Source organism: Fistularia commersonii, chromosome 15 (assembly GCF_037954325.1).
Source record: "Fistularia commersonii isolate RoL2024-O1a breed Wild chromosome 15, RoL_Fcom_v1.0, whole genome shotgun sequence".
NCBI lineage: Eukaryota > Metazoa > Chordata > Actinopteri > Syngnathiformes > Fistulariidae > Fistularia > Fistularia commersonii.
Genome location: NC_141298.1, coordinates 10767638 through 10786279, shown reverse-complemented (window position 1 = coordinate 10786279; position 18642 = coordinate 10767638). Strand labels below are relative to the sequence as shown.

At 47.6% G+C, this 18642-nt stretch overlaps 1 protein-coding gene across 1 annotated transcript; it reads right to left on the bottom strand.

Annotated features, from left to right (window-relative positions):
* Window positions 1-738: 738 nt before the first annotated feature.
* On the bottom strand, window positions 739-18323 carry rps6ka4 (ribosomal protein S6 kinase A4). Its single transcript, XM_086160566.1, has 18 exons — window positions 17411-18323; window positions 15592-15663; window positions 15069-15136; window positions 14068-14218; window positions 13876-13991; window positions 13579-13686; window positions 13368-13448; window positions 12767-12870; window positions 12531-12681; window positions 12288-12449; window positions 12091-12216; window positions 11701-11834; window positions 6218-6311; window positions 5970-6140; window positions 4167-4358; window positions 3940-4099; window positions 3703-3866; window positions 739-3630 (listed from the first exon to the last, which is right to left on the bottom strand). The coding sequence occupies exons 1-18, from the start codon at window positions 17514-17516 to the stop codon at window positions 3382-3384; spliced, it is 2409 nt and encodes an 802-aa protein (XP_086016692.1). The 5' UTR covers window positions 17517-18323; the 3' UTR covers window positions 739-3381.
* Window positions 18324-18642: the final 319 nt, after the last annotated feature.

Sequence of the window (18642 nt, the reverse complement as noted above, 5' to 3'; positions counted from 1 at the left end):
TAATTAAATAGCAGAAGAAAGTCGGATGAGTTTACAGTCACCGTCCGTCCGGAGGCTCAGCAGCGCCCCCTGGCGGCAGAGAGGGGTCCCTGCAAGTGTGCGTGCGCAATTCTGATCATCCGGTGAAAACGCTGAATACACATTTTTTTGGAAATTGAAATAGCACTTTTTTGGTTCAGTAAAAAGACTAAAGAGACGTATGTATAGTTGCATTTTGGCGCTAGAAGTTGGACAAGTGGACGAAACTAAACCTGGAACTGACATAAGTATTTATATAGAAAATGAACTTCTGAAAAGCAAGTGCTGGTGATAAAACCCAAACTGACCTGGAGCATGATGGACCCCTGAACCTTCTGAAGCAACCACTGCTGCCATGGCATTTCTGTAACTCCTTGAAGGTCATTCCAGAGCTCCAGAACCCTCCAGTGTGTTGTTCTCAGGTGTTTCGGGGCCCCAGGCTTGTCTGATGACCCTTTCTTTGTAGAGCATGGACTTTATGGCACCTGAGTGACAGGATGAACGGTTGTACGGCTCTATATGTGTCCCTGTGATTGGCCGGTCCGGGAGGAACCCCGCCTCTCACCCAATCACAGCTGAGATAGGCTCCAGCACCTGACTGCAAATCGGCAATACAGATAATGAATGAATGAATGAATGAATGAAAAATCCATGACAGGGGCAGGGGGGGGAATACCCAGTTGTTCTGTTGCAACAATAAAAAGCACCAAAAATTCGATCCTTATTTAAAAGATGCCTTTAATTCTGCACCGGATCCAAAATCTCCAGGGTGCAAAAGGAACAGTGAATGAGCCCGAGTGGGGGGGGGGGGGCAGGAAGTAAAAACCACTACAACCAAAAGAGCGTCGACCCGAACCAAAGCACATTCTGAATGAAGATAAAAAAAACAACAACAACAATAATAAAACTGTTACCTTTGAAAAGACAGGAGGCGGGCGAAACGAGACGCGGGAAATATTACAGTGAGTTACACTTCCAATATCAACAAACACACACACACACACACACACACGCACGCACACGTATGCAGGCAGACTGACAGATATCCCGTTTACCACAGTGGCAAAATCAATCACTTATAATAAATATCTGTGAGAAGAACCTTTAAAGCTAAAATGGACTCCATTGAGCGGCGGCGGTGCACGCCGGCGGCCAATCACATGACAGCAGTCACATCAGGGCTCTGCTGGGGGGAGAGGCAGCTTCCCCAACGCACACACACACACACACACACACACAGACACATTTTCAGTATTTACAAAAAGGCCGAAAGTCATGGTTTGATCCTGATGTGTTACAAAGATGGCCGCCGGGTGACCCGGATCCCGGCGTCTTTATTGATCCCCAAACTTTTCACGAAAAAAAAAAAAAAAAAAAAAAAAAAAAAAATCAATCGATCAATTAATCAATATGGTAAAGTTAAAAGTATCAAACAGTCAATAAGTGCGGACTTAGCGTCGTCTATAAATCCCCGGACTTTCAAAATGAAACACATACACAAAAGAACAAAAAAAAACCACAAACCAATTCACAAAGTGCATTAAAATACAGGAAAACATCCTAATCTGGGACCTTAGGGTAGAAATAATCTCTCTATTATCAGATTATTGATTCCTGTCTTTCCGAACACCGGCTTCATCGACGGTGTGGTGTTTGCAGATTGGCGCTCCGTTTCGCTTTTGAAGTTAAAAACAGATGAAGGCGAGGTCGGGGGTTCTAATCCCGGCCTGTGCCCCCAGGATCAGGATCAGGGATTATAATCCCACAGTCTGACTATGCTGCAGCTCCGTAGGGGAAAAATAAAAAGAGGAGCTGCGATTGAACAATCTTCGGCTCAAAAGTAGGTTTTTTTTTTTTTTTTTTGCTTTGCTCTGGAGTTCTGACCCCCTCTCTCCAAATCCCAGAACAACTGTTCCCACGGCAACACCAAAATATGAAAATAGCAACATAGACATTCCCATTGTCGTCACGGTCCGATCGCACACTTGCGTTCCTGAAGACAGCATGATGAGGCGGCACATTTACAGCGAGACGACTTCGGCCCCCGGCAAGAATTAAAACCCGCAACAAAATTGGGGGCACAGAAGGAGGCTTAGGTGATTTTCAAGAATTGAGTAGTTGATTTAGGCAATTCTCAGGTATTTATTACTTGACTTAAATATTTTCCTGTATTTACTACTTAATTTAGGTGGTTTTCAGATACTTAATAGTTGATATGGGTGATTTTCCTGTTTACTTGTTGATTTTCAGGTATTTACTTGTTGATTTAGGCTACTTTCCTGCATTTAATTGTGGATTTGGGTCATTTTATCGAATTTACTCATTGATTTAGGTAACTTTCATATATCATCTAGTATATTGAGGTGATTTTCAGGTATTTCCATGTTGATTTTGGCAACTTTAAGGCATTTACTAGATGACTGAGGCCATTTTCAGGTATTTACTTGTTGATTTGAGCAATTTTAAGGCATTTACTTGAGGATTTCCAGGTATCTGCAAGTTGATTTAAGTGATTTATCCCGTGTTAACTTGTTGATTTAGGTGCTTTTATGGTATTTATTTGTTCATTTAGATAATTTTCAGGATAATTTTCAATTTACTAGGGAGTTTAGGTACTTACCAACAATGAGGGACAGTCCCTAGACTGTCCAGAACGGCTCATGGCATTAACATGAAAAGTGGAGGCTAAAATAGCAAAAATAAAAAGTTTTGGGGGGGGGGGTTTCTGACTGACCGGACGTCTGGACTGAAAATCCGTCACATATCCCAGCATCAGCCTGGGAGACAGGGACCGAACTGTGCGTCGGCAGCTGCATCCGAGGAGGAAAGAAACCAAAAGGGAGCCATAAAAAAAAGAAAAAAATTAATAACATAGAATTAAAAAAAACAAACAAATAAACAAACAAACCAGCAGTTATTGGAAAGAAGCATTTAAATTTGTGCAAACGGGTGTTTGAATTCACTGGGTTTCCTGCGGCGTGCTGCCCCGCTGCATGACTGTTATGGCTTCTGCCTCTTATGGCTCCTTTCTTCCCTTTAGCCCTGGGTGAGTCCCGGAGCGTCTCTGCGTACTCGGAAAAAACGTGAAAAATACGCAGCTGGAGTCTCAAACCGCGCCCCGGGGGCCCGCCACCACCCGCGGGAGGGAGATATTTCAAAACAAAGAAAAGCAAAACTGTGACATCTTGGTCAAATGTAATACTGCGTTTGATTTTCATTTAAAGATGGCGGCAGGAGAGGGAGGGGGACGTTTGTATCAGTTTGTTTTTAAAAATATTCACGCTCCTTGTATGCATCGTTTGACCCCACCATCGCAGTGGGGGCGGTCTGAGACCCCTGAGTCGCCCCGCGCCTGCCGGCGGGTCACTTCCCAGCTTTCCTCTTCCCTACCGTGTCGCCCGGCTCGGCGTCGGGCGCCGCCGTCTGCTTGGGCTGCCCTCTGGACGCCGTGGCAGAGGCGGACGAGGAGGTCGAGGAGGAGGAGGACGACGAGGAGGAGCTCCACCGGGTCTCCACGCCCGTGCTGGTCATCTTCAGCTTGCGCCGCTTGGCGAGGGGAGCGTTGTCTACGCTCTTCAGGAAGAAGCCCTCCCTCTTCCCGCGGTTGAAGGCCTGCAGGAGGTTAAAAAGAATTAAATCTGCTCTGCGATTTTCTGGAAAAACGGGGCGCGCACGCGTCCTCACCTTGTATGTGGCGTTCACGTAGGTCCGGACCGTGGGCCCGCTGGACTCCAGGACATCGGGCGTGCACAGGGGGGTGGTGGACATGGAGGCTCCGCCCTGCAGCCAGCCGTTGTCCTTCAGGTCGGACAGCTTGAGGCGGCGCTCCGGGTCCACCGTCAGCAGGCCTGCAAGACCAGTCGGGCATTGGGTGAAGCCGTAAAAGGCGGCGAGACTGTCGTCATGGCGACTCGGAGATACCTTTGACTAGCTCCTTGGCGTCTTCCGACACGCCCTTCCACGCCTCGCCGTCCAACGAGAAGTCGCCCTCCTTTATCTTCTGCATGATCTCGGCGGCGTGCGATGAGGTCATCCCCAACTGGTCGCTCTGAAAGGGCACCTGGCCCGACAGCATGGTGTACTAGAGGAAACGCACCATTAGCGCGTGCGCCTCCCCGAATGTGCGCCTTTTGGAACTTTTTACGTACCAAGATGACCCCGAGGCTCCAGAGGTCGCAGGCCTTGTCGTAGCCGGCGCTTTCAAAGAGTTCGGGCGCGGCATACTGCAGCGTGAAGCACGGCGTCTGCAGCGGGGCGCTGCCGGCAGGGCACAACCGTGCAAACCCAAAGTCTATCACCTTCAGCACCGAATCCTCAGCCTCATCTGCGAACAGTACGTTCTGCGGGGAGAGCAGGAAAAACAATTTTACACCTTGAGGAAGGAGAGGAACAACATGATGCGGTCCAATACAGCAGTGGAACATCCCGAGGTAAACAAACCTTCCTGCCTGGGAGCTCCAACCTCACCATCCCTCCTCTGTTCACCTCCAAACCAACTCTGTGTGACTTTATCTCCAGAACCTCTAATATGTCCTGGACTCGTCCCTGATCCTCTCCTTCCTCCTCAATCCCAAGGAGAACCTCCACATCTCCGCCTTTGCCTTCTGCCTCCTCCTCTGTGTTTCCAAACCAGAGAACAGCTCACCTGTTTGCACACATCTCCACCTCTTCTCCACCTTCCCCATCGCTCTGGATTGTCGACCCAAAGCACTTCAAGTCATCCAATGTCTTAATTTCGTCTTCTCCATTCCCTGTTCCTCTCGGGTTCCTCTCAATCGCAAACATTTTTCTACATTGCTGCTGCAGACCTTCATTCCTCTCTTTGCTTGAGCATACCGCCACCTCTCTAGATGTTCCTACATCGCTGTAGCAAAACAAGAGGGGGCTAAGAGCAGATCCCTGATGCACTCCCAACTCTACCTTCAACTGCTCGATCAGACAGCTCTCTTGAGAATTATCTTTTGGAGAGGAAAAAACAGCTGTGACCTTTGACCCCCTCCTCCCTTTGATGTCACCTGGTCCAACCTTGTGCTTCCTGAGTGAAACCTTCAGGATGGAGAAGCGTCTCCTAATCAGACCCGACCACAGGCAGCGGAGACTCGCTTTCTCTCTCACTATAATTAATTCACACGCCGTTTTCATCAATGGGGTTTTCAAATTTAAATTTGAAATTGTTGCCAAACAAACAAGCAAAATTTATGAATTGTATTTTTTTTGTGGGGGGGGGGGGGGACAAAACCCATTCTAATGGTAATCAAGGGGGTCATTTAGAATCGCCCAACACCCTTTAAGAAAACACAACACAAAACAAAACAGTAAACTACATTTTTGGCACTATAAGGCGCACTTAAGATCCTTAAATTTTCTCAAAAATCAGCTGTGCACCTTATAATCTGGTGCACCCTGTGTATGAATTCTTGTGCTGACTGACCTCCAACCAATTTTATGCGGTACACTGCGCTCAAAAATCTGTCAAAGTGTTTTAGTGCGACTTGGGGCGCTTGATTGATTGTCGGACCGTTCCCACCTGCCACAGGGATGTTGTATTAAAGTTGGTCCTTGGTTGATTATGGGTTGCAACATCAGACAATGTTAGATGAATAATAATGTAGTGCTGGAATACAACGTTGTTCCAACCTCACACTAACTTCAAGTGTCCGCTATCGCTTGCAACCATAAACCAATCAGAGAATAGTATGTAGTACGCCTACCTCCGCCACTTTTTGTAATAGCGGTACTTACTGTGCTGAAACATAATATTACTGTACATTTGTGTGTATCAGGACGCCCAAAAATGGCGCCTGTTAAGAGATTTCAAACTCAAGGCTATCAGCCACTCAGTAGATCATGGGAATAGAGCAGTCGTGAAAGAATTCAACATCAATAAAACAATGGTACGGAAGTGGAGGAAGCAAAATACGGTAGCTGAGGATAAGGAGGTCGGCGCCCACCTCTGGCTTGAGGTCCCTGTGCACGACGCCAGCCTCGTGCATAAAGCTGACCGCCGACACCAGGCTCTGCAGCAGCTGACTGGCCTCCGCTTCGCCGAACAGCCTCTTCCTCTTGATGCGTTCCAGCAGCTCTCCACCTTGCAAAAGCTCCATCACCAGGTACGTGTGGTACTGAGAGGGACGAGGGGGGGGGGCGTCATTTCACGCACGGTTTCCCGTCAGAGACCGCCGCTGGGATTTCTCCGTACCTGATCGGTGTAGACCTCGTGGAGCTTGACGATGTTCGGGTGCGACTCGCACTGCCTCAGAGCGGCGATCTCCCTCTGTGTGTTCACCTCCATCCTGACAGGGGTTACAGAGGAGGCGATGACCGTGTGTCGAGGCACTCTGTGTGTTTTACCGTGCAGACAATCCATAACCATCACACTGTGCTTAAAGGAGAAGGTCGCCCTCCAACTGATGGCTGGTAGAATGCAGATTTGAGGGGACATTCAGTGTATCGCATACATTATTGTGCTACAACAGGCTAGTACTCGGCTAGTAGAAGCTAATATGAACGCATTCATGCTAACAGCATTCAGGTTACTGTAATTTCCAGACTAAAATTTGCTACTTTTTCCACACACTTTGAACATTGTGGCTTAAACAATGTTGCGGCTAATTTATGGCTTTTTTTTTTTGGGCCAAGAAAACATTTAGCCTTGTCACATCGGACCCATCAAATTACCGTGAAATTCTGAGGCCATTATCGACACGATGAAGACGACTATAATGTTTTTTGTGCGCGGGAGGAAGATGAAGATAGCGATCATCTGGAGTAGGACAAAGCGGGGATGGATAATGGATGGGTGGACTTTTCCTTGTGCTATTTATTATTAATCTTTTTCATCAGCCGTGTTACAGGCGCTGTTCGGAAAAAGCGTTTCCAGTACGTATTTGTGGACGTTACTGGTATATATTTTAAAAGTAAAAAAAAAAATGTTTCTGTGTAAATATCTCATGTTACAAGGTGGACACCTGCAGCTTATAGACAAGTGCGGCCTATAAATGTACACAAATATTTATTTAGTTATCTTAAGCCGGTGCGGCTTATATTCAGGTGTGCTCAACAGTCCGGAAAATACGGTAACTGCTAATGTGTTTAAATAAATGAGCTAACACTTAGCTGCTTCTTCTCCTTTACCTTGAGGCTTCTCCTTTTAAGGGGTCGCCACAGCGAATCAACCTCCTCTATCCAACCCTCTTCTCTCACACCAGCTAACATCATGTCCTCTTTCACTCCATCCATAAATTATCACTCTTGTCTTCCTCTAGACTTCCTGCTTGGCAGTTCCAGTCCCAGCATCCTTCTACCAATATATTCACCATCTCTCCTCTCTAAGTGACCGAACCATCTCATTGTGACTTAATCTCCACAAGATCTAACATGTGCTGTCCCTCTGATGGACTTATTCCTGATCCTCTCCATCCTCGTCACTCCCGAAGAGAATCTCAACATCTTCTTCTCTGTGATCTCCAGCTCTGCTTCCTAATCTCACCACTGTGTTGTACAGTCCTTTCAATGCTAATGCTAAGCTAACATGGACTAACAGCTGATGATAAACAGCATTGTGTGCATCATTAGCAAGGGTAAACAAGGCTCTCACCCGGACATGCAAAGGCTAACAGGTGCTGAAAATGATGCTAACGCACTTCTTAGCTAAGATTGAAGCTATGGTGGCAGATATCTGATTAAAATCCAGGCTAAAGGTAGAAAAGGCTTATTCCCTGGCAGGTAAACCCGCGATTTCTTCTCGGAGTCTTCACAGCGGAACTACCAAAGGGAGTGTTTTAATCCCCTGTGGCAACGCCGATTTCTTAACAGTCACTTTCACTACAAGCTTTACTTTCTTTTTAACTTTTTTTATTGGTTTATTTTTTGTAAAACGTAGCAGGAACTCCTTTGGATGAAAAAGTGATTTAATGAGGATGATCGCGTTGGACAGCCGCCCCGCGGGCTGTTTGCCGACGCCATCGGAAGTGTCGGATTCACGCTTTTGATGAATGAAAAATCAAAGATGAAACAAAAAGGAAAAAGCTCTCATCTTGACTTTTTTGCATGGTGTCATTGGCCATCAGGGCAGTCCTAAGCTGCGGGATTTATTGACGGTAAATAGTCTCCCCCCCCCAGATGTGTACTGAAACACTATTTTATTGTTGAAATGAAAAGTCTTTTTCTGTTTTTTTTTTTTTAAAAATCGAACCTCCCCTACGTCTCATTCTGGATTATCTTGGATTCAAGTACAATCCTTTAAACCTGTCCTTGAGTCGTTTCACCCTGGTCTGATTTATTTTCCTTGAAAAAAAAAAACTCTGTGTCTGTATTGCAGGGGGAGCGGAGTAATGGCGTCTGGTGGGGCGGCCCTTCGCTGCCAGGGAGAAGATCCTCGCTCGAGCGGCGTGTGAGCTCGCTCCAGTAATACCCTTGGTGCCCGTGTTTCCGGTGTTTTCGCTTTAAATAAAAAAAGCTTAGTCCAGGGATTTCTTTTTATCTGCCCCCAAAAGTATTACAAACAATAATCGCCTCTCAGAGCGGCGGAAGTTAAGAAAGGGCCATCGTGGGAGCACATTAAGTTTTATCACGACCTCTCCCCCCGCGCCCGTAAAGATAATGGTATATCCTTCGACGTCTTCTTGCACTTGAACTGTACTTTCCACTTCACTACCCTTCGGTAGCATTTGAAAGTACAATTTCTCATTCGAAATCCTTGGAGGAAAAGGAGGGGAATTAACTCGGAAAACGTAAAAATTGGTGTTAAGGAGAGACATTCCCAATAGTGATGCCGATGTCCGCTTTCCCAAATCCATTTCTGTTTGAGCCAATCTCCAGATAAGCTCTTGTCACAGTTGTTTCCAAAAAAGGAAAGCAGAAGATCTAACACATATGTGTAAAACTCAAGAACTGTGGACCAAATGTGGCCCGCCACGTCACTTTATGTGGCATGCAAGAACGTCTTAAAAGGTCTGATTGTCTTACAAAAAATGAGCCAATAAATGGTCAAACACTTGCATTGACCATAAACTACATACATGATACTGAATTGCAGTAAGTTGCTTTGGATAAAAGCGTCTACCAAATGATTGTTATGTAATGTAATGATGGTATTCTGCCATTACATTGCAGTGTATCTACATCATTGCCATTTACAACTGGAAGTGAGAAATACAAATGATCCCTAAATGTCCAGTTGATGCAGATGGAAGGCTGTCTCAAGAAAGATGGGAAGGCGAATACATATTTGTGCTTCAAGGAGAAAAAACTATTTCTTTTGTGTTATGAGGCAGTGCTGGTTGTCAAAGAGTACAATCTACATCAGCATTTGACACCAAACGCGGAGCTAAGTATGCCAAAGTTAGCCTTCCAGAAAACGACAAATTGTCCAAGAATTAACAGCCAAACCACGATGACAGCAGGATGTGTTCATGAGAGCCGCATCCAAAAACACTGCAGCAGTGAAAGCTAGCTTTGTAATAGAGCACATCTAAACGTCCAATTGTTGGTGTGATGCCTCCAGTCTGAGTGTGGTTGTAGTTTACTTTCTAGTTCGTTTCCAGCTAGCATCTCCTGCTAGCCACCGGCAGGCTCATCTATGCTAATAATAAGCATATCCGGACGTATCCCATGTAATCTTGTGTTTTTCCTGTGCTAGCTCGTGGATGCATCGCCAAGCGCAGCTTTGTTATGCACGGCATGCCCGAGTGCAACCAGCAAAAGGAACGGAGAAGACGAAATAGCGTCGGTATGACCAGGGAGAAGAATTCTCCCTCTACTGCTCTTTCTTAGAACGCATTGTTTGTTATTGTCGGAAACGGAACTCAGAGGTGTGCTCTGCACTGACCCTCCAGTGGATGCAAAGCAGGCATGGGAAGTATGCTGGTAGTCACGTTTGGAGACATTGGACAGGGATGTGGCCAACTTTTTTGCAGAAGAAGAAAGACCAACAGGCATTGGTTCTTGCATTTAACTCTCTTAGGAGGACTCTAAAATACTGTTGATTTTCGCAATGTATTGTATTATCGTTCTACAGCCGTGAGCTGGAGACGAGCTGGGCATCGTCAACGCCCGGGCCAAAGTAGTAACGTCTTTACTGATGGCGGAACTTATTGGGAGTGCTTTCTGAAAAAGGCGGATTTAAAGGGAGCGTATAAAAACAGTTACACAAGAGGCGGAAAATCAAATATGTCACATGAAAAGGAATAGAACTGAGGATCGGGGAAAGATCAAATCAGATAAAGTCGGGGGAGGCGGTGGGATAAAAGAGCGTTTTAAGCTGCTGACTCGGCTTGACCCACACACACACATACACACACACACACGCACACACACACACACCCGCGGGGCCTTCCAGAGCCTCGGAGCTTCAATTCTTGAAAAAAAAAAAAAAAAAAGCTCCCTCGGTGTAGATGGTAGATGTGAGTCTGGACCAGATAACAGGATGCTGCCCGAGGGGCTGTGGGAGCGAGCAGGTTGTCTGGGGACAGTCGTCTGACTGCAGGAGCTCCAACTCACCAGAGGTTTGCAAAACCCCATCACTCCGCAGCAGGGTTAGGCAAGTCATTCATTCATTCATTATCTATACTGCGTGACTGTGGGAGACCCCACGCGCAAACGACGACAACCTTGAGTCTCTGCTCGGAAATGCAAATCACTACTCTGTAAAGACTCATTCCGGAAGCTGCAAGAACACAGAGCTAGATATTTTTGGAATATTCCTGCATATTCTCTTATTTTCCTGCAGGAAGCAGTTGCCCAAGGCTAGAACACACCATGTTACATTGCATCAATGGAGCTGGCTGCTGCTCAAAGACAGCACAACCTCAAACAGGAAGTGGTCTTTCTCGTAAAAAAAACCTCAACTGGCCTCTTTCCACTGCACCAAACTCATGGGGTTCCAATCCCACCAGGAGTGCTTCAGACACAGACTTGCTGATCTGATCATTTTTTTCCCCCATTACACGTTATTGTGGTTATTTCTCTCATTTCCTGCAGTGCTGTGTATTTGTCCCCTCCGTGAGGGTTACTCTGACCTGGACTCTGTCATGGGTCTATGACCGAGCTACTGTTATGGGTTTTGTCTTGAAAATCAAGTGGGTGCTTGTGGTTCCCTGTGCATATCAATAGGGCCATGACGACGCGTTGACAGCTAATATAGTAGTAATTGGGTCATTAGCGACGTCATTGTGTGTGTTCCACATGCTAAACGATACCGATGCTTACTGAAATAGCCCAGAGTACTTTTCTCAAATCTTTGATTTGATAGTGACCCGGGAGCGGAAGGCTGACAAAAAAAAAAAAAAAAACAGAGCAAAGCTTAGGCATTTTTTGCACGAGAGACAACAGAAATGTTTAATTTAACCACCGGTCGCAACACTTGAGTATTTAGACCTTTTTTTGACAAACACCGCAGACATTGATACAAAAGAATGCACTTTGGTAAAGGGGATATAAAAGTATCCTATTGCTACTTGCAATAGTTGAATATTTCATCAACAAACTGTTGTGAAAAGAAAATGTATTTCATTGCTTAATAAATATAAATATTAATAAGAGTTTTTTCGGGGAGTGTTCATAATCTGACTAGTTGTCACAGTAGTCGACTGGCTTCCTTTGCCGATTTGAAGCTGAGCCTCACAAAACACAAAAACAAAAAAAACAAGGCCGTTCCAAGGATGATGCGTAAGCGAGACTCACCTGCGGCTGACAACCTTGACTGCGTAGTCCAGGCCGCTCTGCTTGTGTCTGCATTTCCTGCAGACGGAGAAGCTGCCCTCGCCCAGGGGCGGCCCCTGCAGGCATAGCTCATAGTGCAGGAAAAACTGGGATTCCTGAATGGAGGGGAGCGGAGGGGCGAGTTGTTGTACTTTGTTTCAACGCAATGAACTAAATATGGCATTGTCTGCACAAAGTATTTCATAGGAGCTTATATCTAAAGTTGTATTTCTTTAATACTGCATTGCTCTTAATGGACTGGATTGCTAAAAAAAAAAAAAACGCTTAAATAGTAGAGCCTGGATATTTCCTGGGTCGCAATTAGGTGCATTGTTTAACCCACGGGAGCAGCGAGGTGTGAAGTGTCCGTACCGCTAGCATGGCGCTGCGCTGGACGGACGCCGAGGCGGGCCGGTCGGCGCGGACTTGGGATGCCACAAAGTCTCCCATGACGGCGTTCTTGTTGAAGAGGATGGAGGGGGCCACGAAAGAGTAGCCCTGAAACGACGAGAGGAGTTGCTGGGAACCCGGAAGGAGCGAGAATGTAGAAAAAGGGGAATGGGGCGCACCTGGAAGAGGCGGTCCGTGCTGGGCGGGGTGCTCGCCGGCGAGTACACGGGGTCCATCCCAGTGAACTCCTCGGCAAAGTTCCCCACGTCCAGCTCGCTTTTCAGCTCTGGCTTAAAGGGGCTCTGCACCTTCTTCTCTGCCAGGTCTTCCCAGCTCAGGCCCTGGAGTGGAGGAGGTATCGGAGATATGAGCCCTAAACAAGGTGGCGGTTTGAGGAAAGGCTGTCAGCGTGGGAGCGCCACCTTGAAGAATGCGTGGGCCTTGATGTCCTGGGCCCCCCGCGGCCCCGAGCCCAGCCGTCGGTGGGGGTCCTTCACCAGCAGCCTCTTCAGCAGGTCCTGGGCGGTGGGGCCGATCATAGAGGGGAAGGGCGGGTCGCAACGCAGGATGCGTCTGAGGAGGAGACATCGGCCGCTTGTCAGGAAAAACACCCATCACCGTTCCACAAAACCTGGGAGATCCACCACAGAGGACTCACTTGGACACCTCGCTCTGGGAGTTCCTCTCCCCCTCCAGGGTGAAAGGAGAAGCTCCTGTCAGCAGCTCGAACATCAGGATGCCGAGGCTCCACCAGTCCACTGACTGGGAGAGACAGAGAAAGAACCATGAGGCCCTCGACTCATGGAAGTACTGGATCGTTCGTTCGCTCTTTATCTATTTAAGCCGCAGCGTGATCTGTGGAGACATCCAGCCATGCACCTTCCCTGCTTAAAATTTAGAGTCTTCAATTAACTTTTTGGGGGGCCTTTTTGAGACAGAGAACGTGGGGGAGAACCTGGAGAACCCACAGAGAAGGAACACCACACGAGAACTGGGAAGTTCCTGGTTCCACATGAGAACCAGGAAGTACGTGGTTCTCATGAGGAGAACGTCTTCAATGGACCCACTGACTGATTTTGAACTGTGGAGGATGGAGAGAGAACCCACTGCCAAAGTACCCTTGGGGCTCTGAAACCCTCCAGCTGCTCCCGGTTGTCTGGTCAGCGCCTAGCTCGATGTTGGTGGTCCTCGAAGTGATATGCGACCGTCTCCCGCAGTTTTGTGTAACATCGTTGTGGTCCTGCTGGCGACGACCTTACCTTCCCATGGCCCGTTTTCCCCCTGATGATCTCGGGCGCCATGTACTCGATGGTACCGCAGAAGGAATACGTCCTCTCCTTCTGCGATGAAGGACCCAAAGAAAAGGGGGGAGACACACAGAGAGAGAGAGAGAGAAAGAGAGAAAGAGACGACAGGTATTTAAACAACGACGACAATACGTCCCCAGGGTCTCCACCGAGTCCACATTACCTCCTCTTGCAGAAACTCCTTGCTCAGGCCAAAGTCTGTCAGCACCACGTGGCCGTCGCTGTCCAGAAGGATGTTTTCCAACTTGATGTCTCGGTACACAATCCCGAGCTGGATGATAGAGACAGACACTCACAGTGTTATCCTTATCATAACATTTGTTAATTCCTTCATCGTCAACACTTCCTATCCTGCTCGTAGGGTGGGGAGCGGTCAGCCGACGCTGGAGATAAGAGGCGGGGCTTAACCTGGACAGGTCACCTGTCAATCACAGGCCTCACACCCAGGAGCAACGCTGACCTTGTGCAGATGCTCCAGAGCCAGGATTATTTCTCCAATGTAGATCCGGACCGCCTCCTCGGGGAAGTGATCGCGCTGGTTCAGGTGGGTGAACATCTCGCCGCCGCTCACGTAATCTGCGTGAACACACCATCACACATTAATTAAGACGTGCGATGCGACAGACCAGCGCTTGGTTGAGCGGCCGCTCACCCAGGATGAGATGCAGCTTGCTCTGCGTCTGGAAGGCGTAGTGGAGCGTGACCAGGAAGGGTGACTGGCGGATGTGTTCCAGCACCTGCCTCTCCGTGCGGGTGTGCTCTGTGGTCTTGGCCTTCTGGACAATGGCGGCTTTCTTCAGCACCTAAAAGGAAAAGAAGTCCAGGCCATAACGTCACCTACGATCTCATACGGAGACTTATAGTAATACTGCAGTGTACTGCTAAGTGTGTGTGTGTGTGTGTGTGTGTGTGTGTGTGTGAGACCCTCACTCCACACAATGAGATGGAAACATGAGCCGCTTTCAGACCAAAAAGCTCTAAGATCTGTCCCGTGCAAATCTGGTTCTAGGAAGTAGCCTCTGCCACAGGAAGCTTTTTAGTTTTGCATTCCCACGGGCAGTGAGAGACCCCGGCAGGCGTCGTTGTGACGTGCACCTTCACACTCAAGAGCAAACCACTGAAGAAAATAGCATAGACAACATGGAGGTGGAAGCTGCCGCAGCATTCGTGAAGTAATAACCATTTTTATCTTCTCCCTGCGCTGCCTACCCCTGTGAAGATCCCTGTTTGCCGTTAGCTAACTCCGGACTTATTTTTAGACAAAATATTGATGTTCCTCTGCGAACCCCTCTGAGGCCCAGCAGGCCAGAAGAGCTTGGACCTCTTTGTCGCTCCATTTTCCCACTGCTTCTGTCCATGCAACATAAAACAGCCGACCAGTAACCAGGATAGTTTTTAAAAAAATGGGACTCCGCAGTCCATGCGAAGTATATGGTGATACTGTAGGTGTGGCTAATGAGCTCCAGCCATTAGCAAACACCTATGAGTTCCTATGGAACCGTAAAAAGGATTCTATACCAAAGATGAAATGTACGACCTGTAGTATCTGTGTGTGTGTGTGTGTGTGTGTGTGTGTGTGTGTGTGTGTGTGTGTGTGTGTGTGTGTGTGTGTGTGCGTTTTTGAGAACCTTCAAATAAAAGCAGCAGACTTACCTTCATCGCGTAGAGCTGGCCTGAGTCGTGGCCACTGATCTTCCTCACCAGGAACACTTTGCCATACGCTGCGCACACGCACACACACACACACACACACACACACACACACACAGAAACAAAAATTCACGTTTTCATGTCACGTTATTCTTTCCTGAATTTTTTTTTCGTGTTGGAAAAAGTCATTTCGGTTGTTTTTCTCTGTTTCGCAGGTCAAAGAAGCCCCGCATCGGCATTCAGTGAGAGAATCCCCCATTATACATTCACATAACAGATCTGCTGTGTTGATGTTCTGCAACTTTCTACATCTGGACGTGAATATAAAGCAGTGTTTTCTGCGACGCATAGGTCCTCAGGGACAGCTTCTCCCTAAAGCCGATGAATATCAATTATAAACACAGTCTGCCGTCTGCGGGTTTCTCTAAGCCAGCCGGTCGTTATTAGCCACACTGTTTAAGAATCCAGTCCAAATATCCGCCCCATGCCGTCGGTTGGCGCCCAGCCGTGTTTGGTGCCAACTCACCTCCAGTTCCCAGGACCTTGAGCAGCTCAAAGTTCTCCATGCCGACTCTCTCGGTGTGCCCTGTGAGGTTCGCTGGTGACAAACAGGAGGGGAAACAACAGGTCAAAACGAAGGACAGGATTGAGGACCTCTGAGGACAAGCGATGGAGAAGAGTCGGCGGGGTTAGCCAAACAATTTATATTCATATCATACAGCTGGAGTAACCTGCCTTCAGAGGAAAAGGCTATCATAATTGGATTTGTTTTGATTTTTGCGGGGCTCAATCTGTATGCCAAACTTCAACATCAGCAGGCGTAAAGGTCAGATGGACAAACCGAAGACGTGTCCCGATATCTTCAACAAGCTGCAGCATTCGCGTAACCAAGAGCTTATTATCAATGGATTACATATATATGAGAAATCTTCCGCTTTGTAAAAGAGCAGGTCCATGGTTTCCACACTCTCCACCTGAAGCCGCGCCTCCTTGTAGACACAATACCAGCCACATTTTATTAGTATTATGTAACACAGAATGCCAAAGAGAAGGTGGAGATTCAGGGCTCCATATTGCCTGTCAAAGTAAATCATTCAAAAGGTTGTGTTTCTTGTACTTAAATATTGCAGCCTCCCCCCCTGAGTTGTGTTTGAGGGCCTGTCGTCTGCTCCGTCCACTGCCAGGGAAAAAGTCCCTCTCAAACAGGAAGAAGCCTCATGCAGAAGTGGGCTCTGTGTGGGCGGCGATCTGATCTGTGCACAGACTCACTATTTGGCAGCTGTTACTATTATTGTAACACAGCCCCGTGCACTCCTCTGCTGAGCCCCTTCCGTGGACACCCCCCCACGGATGGAAGCTGGAGCCTGTCAAGTTGCTGTGAGAACGGCGTGGCCTGATTCGAGAACCAGCATAACTATAAATGAGAACTAGAAATTGAGAATGTGGTGAGCTCTACCGCAGCTGCTGGTGAATTTGTGTGTGTGTTTCATGCACGTGCTGCCGCCTCCTCTAAACACTTTTACTGCAGTGAAACCCAACCGCAGATTTAGCCTCCTACCCACATCACAGATTTGGTGAAAATGTCAGATATTAGTGGTTAGCAGCGCTTCCACCTCACAGCGAGAAGGTCCTTGGTTGGATTCCCACAGGGGAGGTGTGTCTGTGGGGGGGCCTCCATGTTCTCCCCCGTGCCTGCGTGAGGTTCCTTCAGGATCCTCCCACAGCCCAAACACAGGAAGCACTCTTTGTTCACACATTATGAGGTGACAAACATCCATTCAATCTCTTATTCACACATCTGGACAATTTAGGGTCTCCAATGAACCTTCTGCATGTGTTTGCACTGTGGGAGGAACATGGAGGAAATCCACAAAACTAAGGGGTAGAATTAGGGGCCTTCACACAGAAAGGCTCCCCTGTGGGAATTGAACCGCTGACTTTCTTGCAGTGAGGCAGCGGTGCAGCCCAAAGAGCATCGTAAAGTTACCAAAAGCATTAAAACTGACCCTTTTGTGTGGCAACAGCAGCGAGGAAACGAATGATAATCAGGACATTTCCTTCGAATTTAAGTTATCTATAAGAAAGTGCCCTCCTGTGGACAAGACGTCACACGGGAATGATCAGAAACTCCTCCCGGGCATCAAATGTGCGTGTTGATAAAAGGATGTAGCATGCAGGGAAACTCACTGCACATCATGCTACCATTCAATCTCAACAGAAGGTTGAGTTTGAGTTTCCACATTTGAGGTCCTGATGTGTGAATAATGTATGGAGGGCAGTTTGTGTGTGTGTGTGTGTGTGTGTATGTATGTGTGTTTTGGTTGTGCAGGCTGAAATCCACTCACCGTTGGTGATCTGGTGTTTCACCGTGCAACCTCTCTCGTCGGTCTTCGCGTCCGAGTCATCGCCGCTGCTGCTGCCGCCGCTGCTGTCGGGGGCGTCCCCCGGCATAACTCGGCGAGGGGTGGATGCGAGTGTCCGAGACGAACCGAGAGTACAGATACTCGTTTGACAGTGTTTCTGTGTGTGTAAATCTTACTGCAGCTGCATGCTGGACAGTCCGGGGACGGAAACCAGCGGACAGATGTGCTCTCCAGACAATACTACGCTAATCCCCGCGACTGACATCCTGCTGTTTCCGTTCATTTTTCTCGCCCGTTTGGACCAAATTATAATGGGAAAAATCCGACAGGAGGCAGCAAATGATACCGCCGGATATTTACTTGAATTAGTTTGTTTATTTATTAACCGCCGCCGAGTCAGATGACTACCTAACTTTAATGCAGCTAGCGTTAGCATGAACTGCTAAACAGTTGTGTGTGTTCTTCCTAAACTGGCGCTGCACCGGTAATAGACGTTCTGGGTTAGCTTCGTAGACGAAAGGGAGGCAACATTAGAAAACCACCGAACTACAGCCCAAAGTTACTAATTAACTGGTCTGAATGTTGCGATATTTAGACGCGGTACCTGACAAGGCGTAGTGGTAGTGGGTGAGGTGACAAGCTAGCAACTAGCTAGCGATTGTTGTGGCTAGTCAAAGTTTGTGACGCTAGCTAGCAAGTTAGCGATTCGTAAATGGCGTTCGTGGTTGAAGTGCGTCGAAAACGGGAACGCCGTGCGGCTCGTCACCTCCTGCCTCCCCGCCAGAGGCAATGTCATCACCCCGGTGAGTTAGAGGCGACGCCAGTCCATCACTCGGGTGTACCGCCAGCTGCTGGCTAGGCTAACCGCTAGCCAACCAGGATGCTCTCGAGACAACCTGGGCGACGGTCGGGTCACGTGGGTAGAAGGAGTGGGCGGGGCCACGCTGCTCCTCAATCTCGGCGTCGTGATTTTCAAAATAACGGGAATTATTTATTCCACTTCCCCAAGAAGTAGAATATAATTTCAACATTTAAATAATGATCTAAGATATAAAAAACATTTAAAAAAGGAAACTTCAGTGACGCTGAATGTTGTATGTTATTAACCTGCAGTCGGTGTACCTAGTAAATTGCCAAGTGAGTTTTCACTAACATCTAAGTATACTTACTTTACAGATGTAGTTTAATACTGCTCTGTGTATACACCTTAAAAC

Excerpts from the sequence above, each read along its gene's own strand:
- rps6ka4 (XM_086160566.1), bottom strand. The coding sequence starts at position 17,516 with ATGCCGGGGGACGCCCCCGACAGCAGCGGCGGCAGCAGCAGCGGCGAT. Across the intron at positions 12,682-12,766 it reads TCCCAGAGCGAGGTGTCCAA|ACGCATCCTGCGTTGCGACC; the intron begins GTGAGTCCTCTG and ends TCTCCTCCTCAG. Across the intron at positions 3,867-3,939 it reads CGCCAAGGAGCTAGTCAAAG|GCCTGCTGACGGTGGACCCG; the intron begins GTATCTCCGAGT and ends CTGGTCTTGCAG.